We start from the raw sequence: 23,397 nt of genomic DNA on the forward strand, positions 1-23,397 counted from the left end.
TCCTAGGAGTCCAAAATAGGATATTACTTGGATGGGGTAGCCATAGATTTAAAAAATATATATTGGTCCCCAAATGTTATCAATGCCTCCGCTTCGGCCACACCATGCACACATGTAATCGGTGAGAATCCACCTGTGGCCACCATGTCCAAAAAGGGTATGATTTCAAGGACTGCCCATCAAAAGATCAGCCACAGGTTTGGGCCAACAGTAAGATTGCAAAGGCTCCCTGCCAACACTCTATAAGGGACAACAACTTCCTAGTATACCAAAAGATAAAGAGCCTGTACCAATTATGTATTAACTATGGATAGACGCCCTCTGTCAAATCACATACCAGAGATTAAGGTAACCCAACTAAATATGCAAAAGGGCCAGGATTATTACAGATCAATTGAAAGTCAAGACCATACATCCACTTCAGGGCTGTGGTAGATTACCCCAAGTCCTACAAGATTTAGCAAAGTATAACTGATCATCCATGGGCTGCTATCATTGTTAGAAACCTGGATATCATGACGACCAAAACGAAGGAAGGCAAAATTCTGGGTGCAAATCTGAAGGTGGATGTTGTTAAAAAGGCTTGCTGAGAGTTTCCCTGCCACCCTTCTAAGTTTATTTAATAGATGCCTTGCAACCGGAACCTTTCCAACCCCTGGAAGACCGTCACCCTAAAATTGATTCTGAAAAACCTGGAAAAACTACCACAAAATCCAGCTTCATACTAGCCTATCGCCCTCCTCTCTGCGCTAGCAAAACTTCTGGAGTGTCCGATGCCACTTTATCTCAATGCATTTTACACAAAGGAACAACCTGCATCGGCATACCAATTCGGTTTTAAAACAGGACTCAGCACTGAAGATGCCATCCATAGTCTAATATCTCAAGCTACCCAATCAACAGCAGAGTATTTTCTTGCCATCATGGTAGACTTCACTGGAGCCTTCGACCACCTGTGGTAGCTAGCATCCTGCATAGACTCCGACTAGAAAATGTCCCTATAAACCTGTTTAACGTTCTAAAGTCATACCTCAGTGACAGAAAGGTTCAAGTAGTTAGCAAATTCAAGACCTTTTGCAGATCTATCCACCATGGCTCGATTCTGGGACCATTCCTCTGGTTGATCATCTTGGACGAGTTCCTGGGGATGGACCTGGGCAGGGCTACACCTTTGGCCTTTGTAGACAACCTTGTCCTGCTGGTGAAGGAGGATACTAGAGCTGCTCTGGGGTGATAAACTTCAGGACTGGTCAACTATGCACAACTGATTTATCTTTAGAGAAAAAACCAAATCGTACTCCTAAACGGGAAGCTGCAGATCCCCAACTATGAAACTTAAACAATATGCCAATCAGATTATACAGAGATGTTAAATACCAAGGAATCCATATTGACACTGGCTTCACCTTCCATCCACACCTGAAGTATCTATTTACAAAAGTTCAAAAGTTCAAAAATATGCTGCCATGATCAGAGTTAGCAGAGTTGATTGAGGACTAAAACATAATGCCCTAACCCTCATATACAAGGCAGTGTATGTACCCATCGTCTGCTATGGCACCTCTGTATGGTGTATCAAGGCTACCATTGCAAGAAACAAGCAAAAGCTAGACACAATCCAGAGGTTTATGTTGCTCTCCAACTTCAGAACATGCTGCACAGTCAGCACTCCAGAGGTACAAATCATCGCTGGATGCCTTCCGTTATACCTCAAGGTTGTTAGAAGAGGGCTATTCTCCCAGCTGAAGAAAGGAATCCCAACACAGTTTCTTGACCTACAGCTGGATAAAAACAAACAACCGAAGACAGGAAAGAAGACTAATTACAACCCACCTTCTTGAACTATGGCAACGAGTATTTGAAACAACACCAAAGGGTGAGATCACAAGGTGCTTCCTCCCACATGTAAATATGATGCACCGCAAAGCCCCTCCTTGGTACTCACCTGGACTGCAGGCCACCTTCATAATCACTAGCCACGGACCCTTCAAACAGAAGCTGACAGCTTTGGGGATCGAAGGGGACCCCCTTCTGCCACTGTGGCGAACAAGAATCATGGGCACATCTCATGTATGCATTCCCCACCTATGATGACAGCAGACTTAAATTTATAACAGAAATCCAAGGCAACCCATGGGGTCAAGAGTACTTTCTTCTTTTCGACAAGAATACCACAAGGTCCTAACCAACTTTGTGCAACCAGTGTTTACCACCAGAAGGAACAAACTTGCCAGACTCAGAGATGGACAACAAACTAATCCTTAAACACAACCCTCGATGGGGACAGAAGTTTTTACCTAGATCATCCATGTGCTAACCCACATAGGGTAAGATTTGTTGACACAATTTTGGTGCAGGATCACTTGGCATTTTCTTGAGTGTGGGATACAGCTGCAAACCCATACTTGGGTAGGATAGGGTACTGCTGGCACTCCCTCGAGTGTGGGATACAGAATGCTCTGGCCACCATACAGGGGACACCTGTCCCCAGCAACTTTTCATCCCATCCCTAAACCCAATTTCTCCTATTTAGGATGGGCAATCTGCCCACCCATGCTTTTTTCCCTCATTCTGACCGCTCTTCTTCTTTTACCTAGTACCTCTCTTCAACAATTTTTTTTTACTTGGTCTCTGTCAGGAAGCTTAGGCAATCCTGGTAGAGGCTAGCCAAAGCCAATCACTACAGAACTGGCCACCACCCTGTGGCTGTGTACGGTTAGAAGGGATCCCATCAGGGGCCCTGCAGCAAAATGCCATAAAAACAACAGAACATTACATTACACTACACGAACCACACTTTACTCGCACTTCTGGTATCTACAGAGTCTGTATTCAACACAAGAGAACAGATGGTGCAGTTGTGGGAAACCACTGGTGGCACTTTACCCTCAACACTATGTACTATGTATATAATGTAAATAAAAATTTTATTATTGTAATCATAAAAACATTTACCTGTGCAGGACAAATTGCTTCACATAATTTGCATGCAATGCATCTCTCTTCTCCTGAAGGATAGCGGCGTAGGGCATGTTCACCCCGAAATCGTGGACTAAGCGGCCCTTTTTCAAATGGGTAATTTATAGTGGCAGGTTCCTTGAAAATATGTGCCAAAGTAAGTCCCATTCCTGAAAATAATAAAGCAGTTATAAAACTAGTATGCTTTATGATGGTGCAAGAAAATGAACTTTTTCCCACTGAAAGGAATATCTATAGAATAAATATCAATTATTTCGCTCTGAACATGCTATATTTACAGGGGCATATCTAATAAATTTGAGAAATGGAATCTCTAATACCTCACAGAGATCAGTCGTTCTAAAGAAGACACATTCTGGAACCTTATCTCCATATTAAAATTATAATTATGATATGTCAAGATTTTAAAAAGCCAAAATATACAAAATTTAATCTGTGTACAGTAGTAATGTCACGAGTATTGTAAATAAATCAAACAACTGAACAAATTTGAACTTCTGATTACGTCAATCAATGCTGATATACCATGATTTATGAATACATGTGGCATCCCTATAAAAAAAGTATAAGGGGATGAAGAATTTAATTATGGGGAGTATAATGTGTTCAGGAGGGATAGGGTGGGTTAAAGGAAAGGAATCGAGTCATCATCTTATCAAAAGCTCCCTAAAGATGATCAGACTACGTCCAGAGTCAGATCAAGTACAGATGGATGTTAAGCCTAAACGTTGCAAGATCACATGCAGTAGAGGGATAATAGTTGGGGTTTTAATAGTTGTTGTAGACCAAATAATTCTGAAGGGGATGACAAAAATCTGCACAGGCAACTTGAATGAGCATTTAAGTGTAACTGTCTCATTATGGGCAACTTCAATCTAACTGCAGTTCTGCTATAACGTGATTTTCGCATTGGCTAATGCACGATTTCGCCTGAGTAACATGATTGTGAACACAAAACCCGGCACCAAGCTGAATGTAGTGACCTGCGCAGCAATACATACAAGTTTATGAAGCATAAAAAATATCAAAGGTGTGAGAGCTATATTTCCCATTTATTGTAGTTGTATTTGTCGGACACACTGTTGTCATTTTCTGTATTCACAAGAACACACGTGATATTCTAGGCTGACTCACGTTTTCAGGTGCTCAGATTTTTCAGTTTGAACAGAAATTTCATGAGGGTGATAGCATGAGCAGAGGCGTACATTTCTGAAGGTCACTACCACAAAACAATAAAAACAATTTGCAGGTCCCGGTTTATTGGGTTTTCTGTTAGTGCAATCTAATTATAAATGGGTAGTAAACTCGATCTTATTGTATTTGCTATAATACCGATAGCTGGAATTCTGTGGGTGTTTAAGTTATTATGGTGAAATTGTTTCCCCTTTCATGAAATCTTCAATCATATAAAAAACAAATTTTCAGAATCTTCTGTTCATTCCAATTTTTTTAAGCTTCCTATTTTAAATGCACAAAATTGTTACTGCATATCTCACTTGTGCAATTTGTGCGTGCCATGTTCGTCATTATTGATTGTTTATCTTTTTTACTGTTTTAAATTTTACAATTCAAAAAACAAAAAAAAAAAGTCAGTGAACAGAAATATCAATTGGTATGTATATATTACAGTGCTATATTTACTGTAATATTTATTTATTCATTAGAAATTTAAGATGTTTAAATCCGTGTTAGCAATTTTATTGGGTTTTGTTGTTGTTTGTTGGATTTATTGGTGCAAGGGCTACTAAGGCCATAATGCACCTATTTCAATCTTATTTGATACATGATTGTTATATTAAATAAAAGGATTCAGATCAGGTGATATTTGTTTATCAATTTGAGGAAGGTAAAAACATCATTAATATCTTGCCGGTCTCCGAGAATCTGTTGTAAGGTAAGTTTATTAGAAGAATATAGATGTGAAGAGAAAGCTGTTTTTCGTTCTCTCAGATATAATGGGCATTCAATGATCAAATGGTTTACTATGAGTTGAGTTTGACAGTTGCTGCATAGTGGAGGGTCATCCTGAGTGAGTAAATAACTATGAGTTAGGTGAGTATGTCCTATTCGAATTCTAGCAAGTACTACTTCTTCCTTTCTATTGCCTCTTAGGCTTGATAGCCACTTCTTGTGATCGTTTTTAATCTGAAAAAGCTTATTGCTTTTTTCTCCCTGCCAAATGGCCATTTTTTTCTAACATTGGTATGTATGATGCGTTTTAAATCTGTGTAAGGTATCTGCATGTCTGATTTTATGTGACTGGCGTTCTTGGCTGCAAGATCCGCTTGTTCGTTTCCTCTAATTCCAGAGTGTCCAGGTATCCAACAGAAAATTAATTTTTGCCTGTTTGCAAGAAGCTGCACTAACTTGGTTTGAATTTGTTGTAGAAACGGATGACTGGAAGGAAATTTACACTGAAGAGCAGATACAGCACTTAAGGAATCGGTGTAGATAATAGTTTGAGGATATAATGACTGTTTTACATTGTCTAGAGCCATCAGGATAGCATATAGTTCTGCGGTGTAAATACTGTACTCCAAAGGGAGCTGCTGGGATATTGTATTGTTTGGTAGAACTGCAGCTGCTCCAACTTTACTATCTGTTTTGGAACCATCAGTGTAAATTTGGGTAAAACTAGAGAACTGAAAAGAGTGAGTTGCATGGATCTGCTGAATACTGAAATTTGGAAGTGCATTCTTTCCCCATTGTTGGAAATGTTGGTCAACATTGACCAAGGGTATTTTCCATGGTGGCATAGCCGTGCTAATATCTAGAATTATGTCATTCATATTTAGTTCCCTGCACGTAGTTATGCTTTGTAATCTAATGCCACATGGTTTATTCTGCAAAGGTTTATTTTGGTACAAATTATGCCATTTTGGGGTGAATAAATACTGTTTTATAGGATGATGTGGGAAACTTCTGATTTTTGCTGCATAACTTAATAACAGAGCTTGCCGACGAAGAAATAGGGGTGGTTCATGTGCTTCCGTATAGAGACTCTGAACTGGCGATGTACGAAAAGCTCCCAGTGCAATTCGGAGGGCATTGTGATGTACTGGGTCGAGCCATTTTAATACACTTTCTCTAGCTGAGGCATATGCAGGTGACCCATAGTCTAGTTTGGATCTTATGAGCGACCGGTATAAGTGCAGCAGCATGTACCGATCTGCATCCCATGACATAGCGGAAATTGCCCTGAGGAGATTCAGCTTCTTTAGACAGGTTGTACGAATATGTTTAATATGCTCTAAGAAACTAAGTTTTCTATCCAGAATTAGTCCAAGAAAGCTAATACTCTGTTGAAAAGAAATTGGATGAGAATCAAGATGTAAATCGGGATCTGGATGTAAATTCCGTTTACGGCAAAAATGAATTGCTGTTGTTTTTTGTTTTGAAAGTCTGTATCCATTATTTTTGGCCCACTGAACAAGCTTGTTAATTGTACCTTGAAGCTGCCTTTCAATGAAACGCATGTTTTGTGAGTGGCTTGAGATTGCCAGATCGTCGGCATACAGATAAGTTTCAACTGTGTCGGGAATACATTTTGTAATGGAATTAATCCTGAGAGAGAAGAGCGTGGCACTAAGCACAGACCCCTGAGGGACCCCCTCTTCTTGCACAAATGTTTGTGAGAGAGCAGAGTGAAATCGTACCTGAAAGGTCCTATTGCTCAAAAAGTTCTGGATAAATTTTGGAAGATGACCACGAATACCGGATTCATAGAGATCGTGAAGAATTCCATACCGCCAGGTTGTATCAAAAGCTTTTTCGATGTCAAGACATATCATCACTAGGTGTTCGTTCCTGAGAAATGCATTTCGGATGTTTCCTTCAGCTTTGACCATAAGGTCAAGTGTTGATCTAGTTCTTCGAAATCCATATTGATTTTGACTTAGAATAGAATGCATTCAGTCTCTAGGAACCATGTCAATCTGGCATTAATTATTTTTTCTAATGCTTTTCCTATACAACTAGTTAATGCTATCGGTCGGTAATTTGCTGGATCTGAATGGTCCTTTCCTGGTTTTGGGAAAGCTAATACAATAGAATGATGCCAACTGGTAGGGTAGTAGTCTTCGCCAAAGATTCTATTATACAGTTTTAGCAGAGCAGAAAGGGATTCTTCACTCAAGTGATATATCATGGCATAGTACACTCCATCAGGGCCAGCAGCACTATTTTTGGATCTTGCAAGTGCGCTACGTAACTCTGCCATGGTAAGGGGTACATTATATGTATGCTGTCGTGAAGTACTGAAATTGAGATTATATTTTTCTGCTTGTATTTTATGTGCCTGGAAACTTGGCTCAAATGCGGTTACAGCGGAGATTTTTTCAAAGGTTTCATCTAATGTATTAGAAATATCGAGAGGATTGCAGATTTCTTTGCCTTTTAGATATATTATCGGAGTGGTTATAGGTGGATATTTTCCATTAATTCTTCGAACTTTAGTCCAAACAGTTCTGATATTTGTGGTCCTGTTTATAGAGGAAGCATATTTAGACCATGTCTCTTTTTTGCTTATTCATTGTATGTGACGAGATTTAGCTCTAGCTTTCTTGAACTGTATGAGATTAGCTGTGGTTGGGTATTTACGAAATAAGTTCCAGTATCTATTCTTCTCTTTTTTCGCATTGCTACAGACTTCATTCCACCATATTTTTGGGTGGGAGCGAGTTTTCATGGATGATCTGGGTATACTGGTTTCTGCAGCTGCTATCATTTGCTGAGTTATGTAAGTTACGGCAGAGTCAATGGTGAGGGTCTCAATAGTCTGAATATCTAGATGTGCCAGCTCTTGATATTTCTTCCAGTTAGCTTTGTCGAATTTCCAAACAGTTTTTATCTCAGTTTGAGGAGGAGAGTTAGCTGATAGTGTGCATATTACTGGAAAGTGATCACTATTTCGCAGGTTAACAGTGACCATCCAATCAATAAGAGGAAGGAGGTTTGGCGAGCATATTGAAAGATCAATTGCAGAAGTTGACCTTGAGGAAAGATGCACGTACGTGTGAGTCCCATTGTTTAATAATGTTAAGTTGTGCCTTTCAAGAAATTTTTCAATTAACTGACCTCTCTTATCAAGGTGCGAGGAACCCCATAGGGGGTGATGCCCATTCCAGTCACCCAAGATACAGAAAGGTGGTGGCAGCTGAGTAACTAAATCATTCAAATCTGCTAGAGAGTATGAATAGTTTGGCGAAAGGTATATGGAAACAACTGTTACCACTATCTTAACCGTAACTCTAGCAGCAATTGCTTCTAAAGTTGTTTGCAGTGGGACTGGTCTGAAAGGAGTTCTGGAGTTTACTAGCAATGCTACACCTCCATGTGCTGTATTAGAGTCGTTCCTATCCTTTCTAAGCATTATATGATGTTTTATGCTCATTGTTATTTTAGGGGTCAGGTTTGTTTCCTGTAGACAAAGAACAGCAGGCTTATATTCGGTAATTAAGTCATAAACATCGTCTAAGTTAGCTCGGAGTCCGCGACAATTCCATTGAATGATTCTGTGCATTATTGAGGATTATCGGGTGTGTCTGCTTGCTTACGAGATGTGGTCTGTTTGCGCCTGTCTAGTCTTTTTTCCCTTTTTGGGAAATTTGGTCTAGTGACGTCCATGTCCTCCTCTTCTGCATGAAGTTCAAGAAGTGGGTCATCTCAGTGTGAATTTCTATCTATGTCCATGGTATCAGTACTGGTTTTTTGATTATTTCTTTCAGAGCTTGTTTGATTAACTGGCTGTTGTACAGAATTTTTATCTGGCGGTATTGTCAATGGTGTGTTTACTGAATGAGTTGATTGCTGTTGGGTAGGCTGTTCTTTTAGTGTAGAGAGGACTGACCTGGCCCAATCAGAAATTGAGATGCTTGGCGGAACTGAACAATCTGTTTGTACTGTTATGGATCGTTGCTTTTTTACAACTGAAGAATAAGATGGCAATTTATTTGAAATTAAACAATGTCTTTTTGCTTCTTGGTATGGCACCTTGTGTTCCACTTTGTACTTTTGTATAGTCTTTTCAGTCTGCCACTGGATGCACTCCTTTGAAAATGCTGAATGATTCCCCTTACAGTTTGGGCAGCTTTGTATTTCAGTGGGGCAGTCTGTGTGAACAATGCTCTTTTGAACCACAGGAGGCACAGGTGGTTACATCCCTGCAGACTGCTTGTGAGTGTCCAAATTTTTGGCATTTAAAACACCGGACTGGGTTTGGAATATAAGGTCGAATTTTGCACCTTAAATATCCAGCTTTAACAGTTGTTGGTAAAATTGGTGTTTTAAATGTAAGAATGACCGTTCGGGTAGGAGTAAGAACCCCATCTTTCTTAATGACTATCCTTTTGGCATTTATTACATTTTGATCGCCTAATTCCTGAACGATTTCCTCCTCAGATACGTTAAGGAGATCCCACTCGGCTATTACCCCTTTAGAGGAGTTTAAGGTGGCATGCGGGGTAACCTTTGTGGGAATTCCACCAAAAGTCGATATTTTTAATAGTTTTTCCAAGTGTTTATTCTCGTTCATCTCCACTAGAAGGTCTCCAGATCTTAATCTTCGAACCATTTTTGGTGGGCCCGCCACATTCTCAAGACATTTCTGTATTAAGAATGGGGAGAGCTCACTCAAAGGATTGTCAGTCAAAGAATGCAGTATCAAAAAAAGAGGAGCAGGGGTTTCTGTTCCTTCTTTTTTCTGCCGTTTTGCATTTCCTGCATTTAAGTCTTCTCTGTTTGAGAGATCTGGATCATGAGATCCATAAGTGGCATGTCTATTTATGTCCATCTTTGCTCCTTTTTGCCCCGGGAGAGTGTTTTTCTTCTCCCAGGTTTCCAGCCCCGCCACGTGGAGGCAGGAGCGGTGCCACCAGTGACCAAGCGGTTTAGAGGTTTAGTTAGGTTAGTACGGATTATATATATACACAAGGAAAAAAAGGTGTATTTCCTTTCTGGATTCTACTTCAAAGCTTTTAAGTAAAGAATCACTTAAGAAAAACAAGAAGAATAGTGACACTGGAAAATAAATATAACTAATCCGCTGAGAAAGAACGCTATGTATCGCACAAAATATCGCTTGGGCACTATCGCTTGGCACTCGGGGCCTATTGGGTTTTAATTTTCTTTAGAGTTTTACTTACCAGACTGAACATTTAAAAAAAATTTTTTTTTTTGAGTGCTCTGCCCCTATCCCCATTTTTCCCATAAGCCCTATTGTTTTTAATGCACGAAATGCCATAATGCAGAGATTTTTAGGTACACATGTACTGCGTTATAGCAGAACTGACATATATATTGGAAATCTGGGATGGGCAATATATCATGGGAAAACAGCTTTCTGAGCAATTTGGTTGATTATTTATTGCAACGTGTCAGAGAAAGGAAAGGGACTCTAATATCCTTGACTTGGTTCCCACCAAGGATTCAAACTATTGTAGATTTTAGATAAGTTAGGAAAGTGGGCTGAGAAGTGGCAACTGAATTTTAACATTGACAAATGCAAAGTACTGCATATGGGTAGTGATAACCAAAAAGAAACGTACCAACTGTGGTACTACACTCAGGGAAGTGGAAAGTGAAAAAGACCTGGGGATAATTGTGCATTCAAATATGAAGTTCACTGAGCAGTGCAGACGGGCTGCTAGGGCAGGTCATGTAGTCTTGTCAATGATATATAGGAATTTTGCTAGCAGGGACAGGGAGGTGATTATCTCATTATACAAGGCAATGGTCAGGCCACACCTAGAGTAGTGTGTGCAGGCAGGAGGCCTCATTTTAGGAAGGATGTAGAGTTGCTAGAACAAGTACAAAGAAGGGCAACAAGATTGGTGAGGGGAACAAAGGGGTACTCTCAGCAAGAAAGGCTTAAGTTCTGCAAATTTCAGCACCTGGAGAGTAGGCACCTGCAAGGTGATCTGATTGAGTTGTATAAGGCCTTGAATGGGTTGAGCAAGCTGAATGTTGATGGGATTCTTCCCTTTGTTCAGACTAAGAACTTGAGGGGACACAGTTTCAAATTGAGGAAAGATAGTTGTAGAATAGATGTGCGGAAATTTGCATTTAGCCAGCAGGTAGTTGATTGGTGGAACAGGCTTCCTCTTTTGTTTTGGAAGCTAATAAATAGCCTAAATAAATTTAAGGCTGAGCTGAACAGGCATTTGGAATGAATGAAGGGGTGAAATGGGAAGTTTTTTTTTTTTTTTCGGCTGATGCTGCATAAGCTTGCTTTCTTGCATCGTATGCCTCTACTAATGCTAATGCTAACTGCATCAAAATTTTACAATACACAAACCAAAAGAAGATAGAGACCACATCATAAAATGGGATTTTTGTGGTCAAGAGAAAACAAGAGGGCTTCAATTTTAAGAGAAAGGACTATAATGGATCAAGAGCTCTATTAAGTGGAGAGATAACCATAAGCTGTTAGAGACAAGTTCCTTATGGGAAATATTCAAGGCATTTATCCTCTGGAAACTACCAATGCTGAAGTTTCGAAAAAAAAAAAAAGATGCCCAAGTAGATGACCAAAGAGGTCAAGGGTTTAACTGAACTAAAGAAAAAAGCATGGGATAGTTGAAAACTACTGGTTCATATAAGTATTATAAGCTTATATGTAAAAAAACCACTGATGGTATAAGGCAGGTGACCATGAGAAATCACTAGCAAAGATAGCTAAAAATGGAGACAAAGAGTTCTTTTTTATGTGAATATAAAAAGAAAGAGGGTGAATCAGATAGGTTTCTTATTTGATTGAACTGGATAAATCATGGATAGTCCAGGAGTGGTAGATGAGTTGAAAAAAGTACTTTGCAAATAACTTTACAGTTGAAAGACTACTGGAACCATAAGGAATCAGTGATAAGCAGTTAGAGGTAGAATGCTGTGACCTAAGCAATTAATCTTGGAGAATTATTATTAATTTATTATTATTATCTCTCTATACATTAAAAACGTTTTCCTCCTATTGATATTTATTCGAGCCAATGGGACTTTGAAGAGGGCAGGACAATTATGTCACTACAAATGGGCAGGTAAATAATTACATTGTTGTCTTCCATTGAAAGACAACTGCTTGCATAACATTCACCAACCTTGTGCATGTGCTTCACTCTGTAATACATGACCACGCATGGCATCATATGATGTTCCATTGTAATGTCAGCTGATGAAGGGGCCCAATATAGTTTGTATATTTGTAAATAGTTTAGTATTTTGTAAATATTTTAGTCCTGCTCTTTCGGATACAACAATATTCCTCATGCATTATGGAACCTGAAGCAAAAGGCCTTTTCCTAAGTGAACTATATATATGCAGGTAAATAATTACATAGTTATATTTATTCCGCCTTGAGAATGCCATGTGGTGGAGTAGCCAATGGGAGAAGAGGGATGTGGGTCACATGGTATAAGTGGGTGGGGCAATTATGTCACTACAAATGCACAGGTAAATAATTACATAGGTCATTTCCTGATTAGATACCAATCATAGTGGCATAGTATCTGGGTAAAGTGCCACCTGTGGTTTCCCACATCTGTGCCATCAGTACTCTTGTGATGAGTACAGAACCTCTGTAAAAGCCAGAAAAGCATTATGTTGCATGTGTAGTTTAGTGTTGGGTTCTGCTGTTTGTGCTGGGTTCTTGGCTACAGGGCCACTAGTGGGCTCCACGTTGCCTGCCCCCACCACTGGGTCGGCTGAGCTTCCTGACAGAGAACAAAAAAAAAAAAAAAAAAAAAGCAATGAGTGAGGGATGATGGTAGCTGAAGGATGGGAGTAAAAAAAGGGGGGGGGGAGAACATCAGTGCGTTTTGACAGGTGTCTTTTACATACAGAAGATTTGACTTATTCTATCATACCTCTGCATTTTATGTAGAAAAGCGTGCGCAAGGGTTGGCAAGTAAAGCTTTAAGACATACTACAGCGACAACTGTTTTCGTTGAAATGACAAAAACGGTTCATTTTCTTCAATATACTGACTTTGGACAAGTGATGTTCTGAATGCACCAGTAGCAATACGAATGGCCTGATGGTGGATGGGGTCAAGCCAACAAAGTGCGCTATTTCTGGTGGAAGAATATAACTGAGATCCATAATCTAATTTTGAGCGTACAAGTCTACGGTACAGACAGAGTAAAGTGCATCTGTCTGCACTCCAAGAAGTAGAAAAGAGGGCAGGGAGAATATTAAGCCCTCTTATGCACTTTGTACGTAGTAGACGAATGAGTTGGGGGAATGTCAGCTTTTTGTTAAATATGAGTCCCAAGAATTTCGTCTCCCCTACTACTGGAATGGTGCTTTGTCCAAGTCATAATTCAGGCCCAGGGTGGAGGTTATGTTTGTGACAAAAAAAGGAAACACAAACGGTCTTCTCCAGTGAGAACTTGAAACCACTGCACGTGGCCCAGGAGTTTAGACAGTCAATGACTTGTTGCAGTTGTCTTTCAATAACCTTCATACAGCATGGTTGAGAAAATATGCTGAAGTCATCAACATAGAGTGCACTGTTTATAACTGGAGGAAGTTGTTCGGTAACTGAGTTTACTTTAATGGCAAAAAGTGTAACGCTTAAGATGGATCCTTGCAGTATCCCCTCCTCTTGATAAAAGGGCCAGGAAAGGGTGGATCCTACTCAAACTTGGAAGTGACGGCAGGATAAGAAGTTTTTAATAAAAACTTCTTATAAAATATATGTCTTTTAAAATACCAAATCTCCAAGTTGTATTGTATGCCTTTTCCATGTCAAAGAAGATGGACATCAAGTGTTCTCTTTTTAGGAAAGCATCTCGAATAGATGTTTCCAGTCTAAGTGGTCCAAAGTGGAATTGTTCTTTCGGAAGCTGCATTGAAAGCTGGAGAGAAGGTCATTTGATTCTAAGTACCATTAAAGACCAGCACCCACCATTATCTCCAATATTTTGCACAAACAACTAGTCAGAGCAATAGGACGATAGTTTTTCGTAAATTTTGGATCCTTTCTTGGCTTGGCAAAAGCAAGTACATTTGCCTGCTTTTGCCAGAAACTGCTCTTCAAGGAAGATTCTGTTGTACAGGAAGAGCAGAAAGTGCATGGACTCTGATGAAAGATGTTTAACCATTTAATAATGGATGTTGTCTGCTCCAACAGCAGCAGCAGTCTTTATAAGGTCAAGTGCTGTTTTCAACTTGTGGATGGTAAATGGCCCATTATATGGGTAGAAACCTTTTGATATAAAATTAAGGGCCCGTTTTTCAGTGTTGTGTTTAAAGACCAGAAACTCTGGGTAGTAAAACGATGTTGCTGAGATGTTAAATAATGTTTCCCCAAGAGCATTGGTTATTGCAGCAGTCTGCAATAGTACTACAGTAATACCCCGACTTACGCTACCCCGACTTACGCGAACTCGGAGTTACGCGGTTCTTGATTTTTTTCGTTTGGCAACGCTGCCGCCCACTATCTTCAAGGTCGTTTTTCATATGTTATCGATATACGGTGCGACGGCGGAGAATAAGAGCGAAAGATGAACAAAATTCAACTTCGTTGCTTTTGTTTTTTATATCAGTGAAGGGGAAACACATTTCACCATAATAACGTAAAAACCAACACAATTCCAGCTATCGGTATAATCGCAAATGCAATTAGATCGAGTTTACTACCAGTTTATAACAGATTTCACTAGCAGAAACACAAGTGGATTTTTATTGTTTTATGGTAGTAACCCCTAGAAATGTGAGGTGTTAATAGCGTATCTCTGCTTTTATGGTGTTGTTTATTCAGTTGCTACATGCGCGCAGCTTTGTTTATGCATATCAAGCGTGCCTCCTCGTTTTGTAATTGTGCTTTATTCCCTAAAAATGAGTAAAATACTTAATTAAAAGGTGTGAAAAGGAAGCGTCCTGGTGAAGACACTGCAGATTCAGAGAGAAAAAGAAAAGCAATTATCGATAAACAGAGGCGGACTGGGTCAAAAATTCTTACCCGGGAAAATTTATAGTGGCCTCATACTATGGTTTATGGCCAAAATCACACTGGCCCACCGGGGTTTCCCCGGTAAGGCTTATGGCCAGTCCACCTCTGTCGATAGAGAAAAAATATGAAATTGTGAAACACTTTGAGCGAAATGAAAGACCATGTGATATTGCACGTGCTACAGGCCTAAATGAAGCAACGGCGAAAAGCACATGACAATTGCAAACTTGACAGGTTGAAAATTGAAAAGGGCTCAATTGTAAAGGGCTTAAAAATTTTAGAAAACTTTGACTCCAACGAAGAACGCGTTATAGCTACAAAGCAAGGAATAAAAAAAATTATTAGCTTGCTACGAAGAAATTCTGCGTGAAAAAAAAGAACGCGCTGTGTCGTCAGACGAATTTGTTAGATTTTATGAAGCCATCGACATCGAAATAACTTTTTAACGTAAGTCATTTGTTTTTTTTAATACATATTTTGTATTAATATGTATAAAGAACTGCAATTTTATTAATATTTTTCTTCTAACCTAGTGTTTTTGTTAGTCCTTGGTCCCAATTAAGCAAAATTTATATGTATTTATATGCAAAGTTTTACCCCGACTTACGCGAATTCGACTTACGCGATTTTCGTCGGACCCACCTATCGCGTAACTTCGGGGTATTACTGTATTATATTCGAGGACCGAATATAATACGGTGTATTTTCCCTTCATTTTCTGGATTTCTCCCAGACCACCTTAGCGCTGGTATTCTGGGTAATAGAGGATGTGAAACGGATCCACTTCCTTTTGGCTCTGATGGCAGATGTATTGTGCTTTGGCTCATGCACGTTTAAAAGGTAAAAGGTTGACTGTGGTAGGATATCTTTGGAATACCCCCAAACTTTGTTTTATGCCTTTTTTGCTGCTGTGTATTTAGCATCCCACCATGGGTTGGGAAAAGGTGGATACTGGATGGACGTTTTTGGAATTGCAGTTGCAGCTGCCTGGACGATACTTTCTATGATGTACGTAACTGCATTATTGATAGGCTCCTGACTGACTGTGGTGATGTCACAAATTTTCCTGATATTGAAAGGCATTCCAGTCAGCCGGATCAATCTTCCACTGCAGTAACCCCACAGAAAGACATGGTCTCCCAATAATTAGGGTGGTTATCACGGGAAAATGATCACTGCCATATGAGTTCTCCTCCAACCTTCCAAATAAGTGAAGGAAGAAGAGAAGGGGAGCAGATAAAAAGATCAATTACAGAAAACGTATGGCATGGTGTGTGGAAAAAGGTATTTGTTGCCACATTTAGGAGGGAGCAGTCATTGTCATTGAGCATATGCTCTATAACTCGTCCCCTTCCACTGAAGTTAGCACTACCCTTTGGGGTAGTGCTAACTTAGTGTTACCTTTGGGGTACCATACATATGGATGTATTGTGTTAGGTCCATTAAAATCCTGAAGAAGTAAGAAAAGGGGAGGCAACTGTATTACAAGATCATCATGGTCATTCTGGAAGATGTCAGTCCCAGATGGCAAATAAACAGAACAGACAGTTAATAAGAACCCCACTGTAAGGCAAACTGCTATAGCCTCTATGCTAATTGTAAGTTGTAAAGGCTAAAATGGGATCTGGTTGCCCACAAGGATTGCGACTCTTCCATGAGCAGGGCCATCCACAATTCTATCCTTACCAATAATAGCAATGTTATGCATGGTGAGGTCATCATTTGCCTTTAACTAAGTTTCCCGTATGCAAAAGCAGGCTGGTTCATGCTTTTGCAGGAGTGCCTTCATGTCGTCTGCATTTTGTTGGAATCCAAGACAGTTCCACTGTAGGAATTTAGCCATTACGTAGGATTGGTGGATCCATCAGTCCGCTTCCGAAGTGCTGATTTGGTTTTTTTTTTTTTTTTAGGAGCATTAGCAACTAAGGCCATATTGCTCCGGGATATGCGGTGGTCATTCCCTGACCTTTCCGCATCCTCCGTATTTGGTGGTGACAGGCTCGAACCCCAGTCTAATCAAGAAGCGTGTACTACGCACTGCTGCTCCTTCCCACCTGGCTACGGAGGCGCCTCCGAAGTGCTGAGGGCTTACTTTTATCAGGCTTGGATTTATCTCTTTTGGGGAAGTATGGATGCTGTCCTATGTCCATTTCCTTCTCCGAAAAGAGTTCCAAGACTGAGTCATCAGTTACTTTCTTTGTTTCTACATCCATTTTTCTTGTTTTGCCATTGGCGGTTGAATTTTCTATGCTGTTACTTTTGTGTTTGATTTTGGTAATGCTGGAGCAGGAGGAACTGATAATGGAGTGGCAGCTGACTGAGATTTCTGTGCTGGTTTTTCTGAGCACAGAAAATAGCGAGTGAGCGATAGGCATAAATGACTCTTTTGGTGGTTTGGTGATATTTCTGTTTGAGTTCCAACTGAACGTTTCTTGGCAACCTGTTCAGCATATGTTGCCTTATTGCCATTTACAGGTTTAACTGCTTTTTTTGGCCTCCTAGTATGAGATGTTTAGCTCTGCCTTTAGTTGTTGTATTTTCTTTTCCTCCTTCCACCTCTGGCATGCTCTAGAGTAGGCAGGGTGCTCACCTTGGCAGTTTATGCAAGTCAGCTTCGAAGCTTTACATGATGTCATTTTGTGGTCCTTTGAACACAGCAAGCGCAAGCAAGAGCACCACGGCAGGTCATTCGTGAATGTCCATATTTCTGGCACTCGAAGCACCTTAATGGGTTTGGAACATATGGATGTATTGTGCAGTTCAGATAACCAGCTTTAACCTCATTAGGTGATGGTGTATTATAAGGATGATGTTTCTAGTTGGGACTAGATTCTCATCCCTATGTATGAACATTCACTCTGCAGCTGTCACTATATGCAATTTAAATTCTAAACAGATCTCCTCTTCAGACACTTCAAGAAGATCCGATTCAGAGATCACACCTCAGGATGGGTTCAGTGTCTTGTGGGTTTTACTGTTATTGGTATTCCCCAATAAAGTTGGCACGGAGGAGCTGTTCCGAGTATTTATCACATTTTTTACAGATTTAGGGGAGCCTGCCAGCCCTCCAAAACCCTTCTGAATGAAGAAGATTGACATTTTCCCTATAAGCTTCTTGCTGTGGAATGAATTATCAGGTATTTGGGTGTTGGATCTGAGAACATCTCTGTTTTGGACCTCTTTGCCAAAGTGGTGGTTTCTGCACTCATGTCGCTGACTTCTGGTATGGACTGTGTTGGGGTCCCAGAAGAAATATTTAGATTATCAGGATTCATAATGGTTTTGTTTTTGGCCCAGTACCTGAGCAACTTGCCCACCATGGAGCAAGGAGCCCGGGCACTGGGACACCAGGGCTACCCAGACACCATACCTGCACCACCACCACCACCAGTCTGAATCCTGTACCTCGGAACATGAGGGTAGGGGCATGGCAATTAGCACGGTTGAAGCTTGCAGGCGAATCCACTAGCCGACTGATCCTGGCCGAGCCTTCCAGGACCACCCATCTTGTCGAAGCTGGGCCCCTCAACTACAGGATGCAGTGTACGACAAACACAATGGATTTGTATGGTGTAAACCTGGAACCTAGGCTGTGGGTGATGGATACCAGTGATGCTAATCTGGAAGGTCCTCTCACCACATATAGGAGGTGCCCATGTCAAGGGAGGAAATTAAAAAAGGCACCCTTAATGAGTGTGAATTATATCTTAAAAATACTTCTGTACTAAACAATTAATGAAAAGAATATATTTTCAGCAATGTAAGAGCAAGGATTATAGCAAGTAATTAAAGTTCCGCACATAATACAATAGGAAAATTAGGCATGAAATTATGAAATGTAAAAAAAACAAATTTTCTGAAAACATATATAACAATAACATGCAAACAGGCCAAAATTAATAATTAATGCTATTTAAAAAATAAACACTGAAATTAAGACATTAAAAAGTAAATTTTGCATCAACATTGATGTACAGAGGTACCTTGGAGTGCGAGTAACTTGGTCTGCGAGTGTTTTGCAAGACGAGCAAAAGTTTTTAATAAATTTTAACTTGATAAACGAGCAAGGTAATAAGAGTAAAGTTAGTCCTCGTATAACACGTGTTTACAGTACATGAATTCGATCATACACGATTTATAAATAGGAGAATGATATCGTATATAACACAAACCGAATTCGCTTATGCACGATTCGCCTTTGTGTTTACAAGAAATGGCAGTCGAACGTAGAATCACCCCAACCGAACGCAACACAATAGGAATGAAGATAAGATTCTGAAAATGTATTTATGTTTTTTATATCAGTGAAGGGGAAACACATTTCACCATAATAACGTAAAAACCAACACAATTCCAGCTATCAGTATAATCGCAAATGCAATTAGATCGAGTTTACTACCAGTTTATAACAGATTCCACTAGCAGGAATGCAACTGGAAATTGTTTTTATTGTTTTATGGTAGTAACCCCTAGAAATATGCTTTAGTAAAATGTGAGCTAGTGAGGTGTTCATAGTGTCTCTGCCTTTACAGTTTGTTTATTCAGTTGCTACACGTGCCCAGCTTTGTTTATGTGTATCAAGGTAGGTCTCCTCATTTTGTAATAGTGCGAGTGATGAATCTGTTTAACGACAATGCAATGTCATATTTCCATGAAATCCTTAAAAGGAGGCAAAAGCAAGTGTCATTGGATACGTTCCTTGTTAAAGTCGCACAAAAAGAAAAAGTCAACAGATAGCAGTGATTCCGTTAGTGACAGTGAAAGTCGTCCTACCCAATAATTAATAAATTCGATTGCTTTATATATATTAAATTTAAATATTAAAAATATAAAAAGGTATGTATGTATTTTGTATTAATCATTTTTACAGTATATGAATATTTTTAAGTTTTGGAACAAATCATCTGGGTTTCCATTATTTCTTATGGGGAAATTCGCCTTGATATATGAGTGCTTTGGATTACGAGCACGTTTCTGGAATGAATTATGCTCGCAAACCAAGGTACCACTGTATATAAAATACAAGAAGTTTTGCAAAATCAAGATCAAGATTTGTGTGGTCACACTAATGCAGTGTCAGAAATTCTTGTATGATCAAAAGTTCACATGCTGGGAGATTACTGTAATAAATATTCCGAAAGGATAGCATGTTATTTAAATGAGAATGGAAAACATGAATGAATGAAATAAAATAAAAAATATAAATTTTACCTTGAAACAATTCAGCCCAAAATACTGAATTAGCAGCACGATCAGTCAAATCCTTCATATCCATACTTGGTTCTGGTTCTCCAACATATTCTGAAAATTTTGAAGAGAGAAAAATTCTATCATTATTATCAGTATTAATTAAATTTTGTCAGTATTAATAGTGGAAAATTATGTAAGCTTATACAACTTTTTTAGGAGAGAGAGAGAGAGAGAGAGAGAGAGAGAGAGAGAAAGAATTCTCTCTCTATAAAACTACTCAATTACACAGAACCAGAAGGAAGTTTGTTTGTCAATTAATGACTCTGCGTGAAAGCAAATATTTATATATCTATCCAGAAATAAACCGTCTTCAATTCAAATTTAAATATTTAAAATTATTTATAAGTGTGTTGTATAAGAAAGATAAGGATGCCAAAGCATTTAGTTTACTCAATCTACTTAAAGATTTAACAATTCAATCAGGTCTCCTTGCAGGTGCAGGGTTTTCAGATTTTGCAATTTGAAGTGAAGTTTTTCTTGATATTAAGTATCCATTTCTTGATGAGAGCAAGTTTTTATGCAAAATTTAATTCAAGCTATGACAATCAACATCCCCATGTATTTCAATTTTTTGAGATTAAGGAATTTAAGTTTATATTTATGCTAAAATTAAAGTATTTTAAAAAAAAAATCATTTATAAATTACAAGGGTGGAATATTAAATAGATTCTAATTACACAAATAAGTTTCACATTTTTATTAAAAAAAATTAATAACCCACATATATATAACTTTTCTTGTATTTATATGTTTGCTTATATTTTCCAAATAACGCCAGCATCAGTTGTTTGTTTCGAACAAATTCATCAACATATGGATTTGAACGAAGTTCAGAAATGGACATACTGTCCATCCCTGTTCCTTTTCAGTTCTGATGTCCTAGGCTATGGATCCATTATAACATTAGCATTAGTAGAGGCATATGATGCAAGAAAGCAAGCTTATGCAGCATCAGCCAAAAAAAAAAAAAAAACTTCCACTTCACCCCTCCGTTCGTTCGAAATACCTGTCCAGCTGAGCCTTAAATTTATTTAGGCTATCAACCTCCACAACAAGGGATGGAAGTCTGTTCCACCAACCAACTACCCACTGGCTAAAGGCAAATTTCTGCATATCTATCCTACATCTGTCTTTCCTCAATTTGAATTTATGCCCTCTCAGGTGATTATTCTGAGCAAGAGGAAGAATCCCATCAGCATTGAGCAGGCTCAAACCATTCAAAGCTTTATATACCTCTATCAGATCACCTCACCGGTGCCTAGTCTCCAGACACTGTAATTTGCAAAACTTAAGCCTTTCTTCGTAAGAGCAACCCTTTGTTCCATTCACTAATCTTGTTGCCCTTCTCTGTATTCGTTCCAGCAGCTCTACATCCTTCTTGAAATGAGGCCTCCAGACCTGTATACAGTACTCAAGGTTTGGCCTGACCATTGCCTTATACAAGGGAATAATCACCTCCTTATCCCTGCTAGAAAAATTCCTGTATATCACTGACAAGACACCAAGAGCTACTCTTGCAGCCTGTCTGCACTGCTCAGAGAACTTCATATCTGCCTGCACAATTACCCCCAAGTCCTTTTCATTCTCTACCACTGTCAGTGTAGTAACACAGAGTTGATACGTTGCTCTGGGGTTGCTGTTTCCCATATGTAGTACTTTACATTTGTCAATATTAAACTTCATTTGCCACCTCTCAGCCCATCTGCTCAACCTTACCAGATCCTGTTGCAGCAGCATAGCGTCAGTAGTGTCCTTAACAACCCTGCCAACCTTTGTATTGTCTGCAAACTTGGACATTAAGCTTGATATACCATAATCAATATTATTTATAAATACAGAAAACAATAATAGACCCAGCACTGAACCCTGAGGGACTGCACTAATAACATTAGTCCACGATGAGCAGTGTCCATTGATTACCACTCTCTGTCTTCTCCCCCTCAACCACCCCTTTATCCATAGCAGTAATTTGCCTCGAATATCACACTGCTCCAATTTGTGCAGCAGTCTTCCATGTGCAACAGTATCAAAAGCCTTTCTGAGATCCAAGTATATAATATCAAAGTTATTCCCTGCATCCAGCTCTTTTGTGACTGCATCATAGTATACAATCAAATTGGTCAGGCAAGACTTCCCATTAACAAAACCATGCTGTGTCCCAGCTATAACTGAAGTCTTGTCTAGATGATCCTGCAGTGTTTCTTTAACCAGTGCCTCCATTAATTTTCCTGGAAAAGAAGTTAAACTCACAGGTCTATAATTACTGGTGTCAGTCTTTGATCCTGCTTTGTGAATTGGGATCACATTTGCACATCTCCACTCTATGGGTACCTCCCCTGAGTCCAAGGTGGCCCTCATAATTATGGCTAAGGGTTTGCTTACTTTCTTTGCTGCTTCCTTTAATATAACTGGATAGATCTCATCCACCCCAGGTGCCTTTCTTGTGTTTATCTTCAACAATTTCTCCTCCACTTTACTCTCAGTGATTACAAGATTATCTAGCTTACTGCCAGAGTGGAATACACCTCTGGCATTCCCCTCGCTGAATAACACCTCATGTGTGAATTTTGATGCAAAATATTCATTTAGTTTGTTAGCTACCTGAGCAGGATCATCAACAGTTGAACCATCGATATCAAGTGGACCAATCTGATTCATCCCCTACCTTCTAGAGTTTACATAAGTAAAGAACTCTTTGCTGTTTTTCTTTGCATCCCTTGCCAAAGATTTCTCGTAATCTGCCTTCGCCTGCCTAACCTTCTTTGTAGCTTGGTTACAGATCAACTTGTATCTATCATAGGCTTCTGTGTCACGTGTTAATTTATATGTATCCCATGCATTTTTCTCTGCCAGGTGTCTCATTAGTTCATCTGACATCCATTTAGGCCTAAACCCTGAACAATATTTCTTAGTTGGCATGTAAAGCCTAGTAGCTTCCAAGATAAGTTCTTTGAATGCTTCCCATTTTGAATTTGCTGTTGGTAACATTATAAGTTGGTCCCACTGTATAGAATTTACATATTGTCTCAGACCATTGTAGTCACCTTTACGAAAGCAATAACTCTTCCCTTTACCCCTGATGGTAGTTACCTTTTTGAGTAAATCCCACTTCAGCAAACTGTGATCACTGCCACCTAGTGGTTCCTTTATCTGCAGATTCTTAATGCATGAAGAATCACTACTGATAATCAAATCAAGTATATTACTCCCTCTAGTTGCC

The 23,397-nt window shown here is 39.3% G+C and overlaps 1 protein-coding gene across 1 annotated transcript in view; it reads right to left on the minus strand.

The window, feature by feature from the left end:
* LOC150085778 (NADH-ubiquinone oxidoreductase subunit 8-like) overlaps positions 1-23,397 on the minus strand; it is an 88,778-nt gene that overhangs the window by 27,919 nt on the left and 37,462 nt on the right. Inside the window, exons 3-4 of the mRNA XM_090373481.1 lie at positions 20,139-20,228; positions 2,956-3,128 (exon numbers count right to left, since the gene is read on the minus strand). Of these exons, the coding sequence (XP_090229607.1) occupies positions 2,956-3,128; positions 20,139-20,228 (263 nt within the window). The remainder of the gene's footprint in view (positions 1-2,955; positions 3,129-20,138; positions 20,229-23,397) is intronic.

The sequence above is a fragment of the Mastigoproctus giganteus genome, chromosome 5 (genome assembly GCF_048544385.1).
Source record: "Mastigoproctus giganteus isolate SK-2022 chromosome 5, ASM4854438v1, whole genome shotgun sequence".
In the NCBI taxonomy this organism is placed as follows: Eukaryota; Metazoa; Arthropoda; class Arachnida; order Uropygi; family Thelyphonidae; genus Mastigoproctus; species Mastigoproctus giganteus.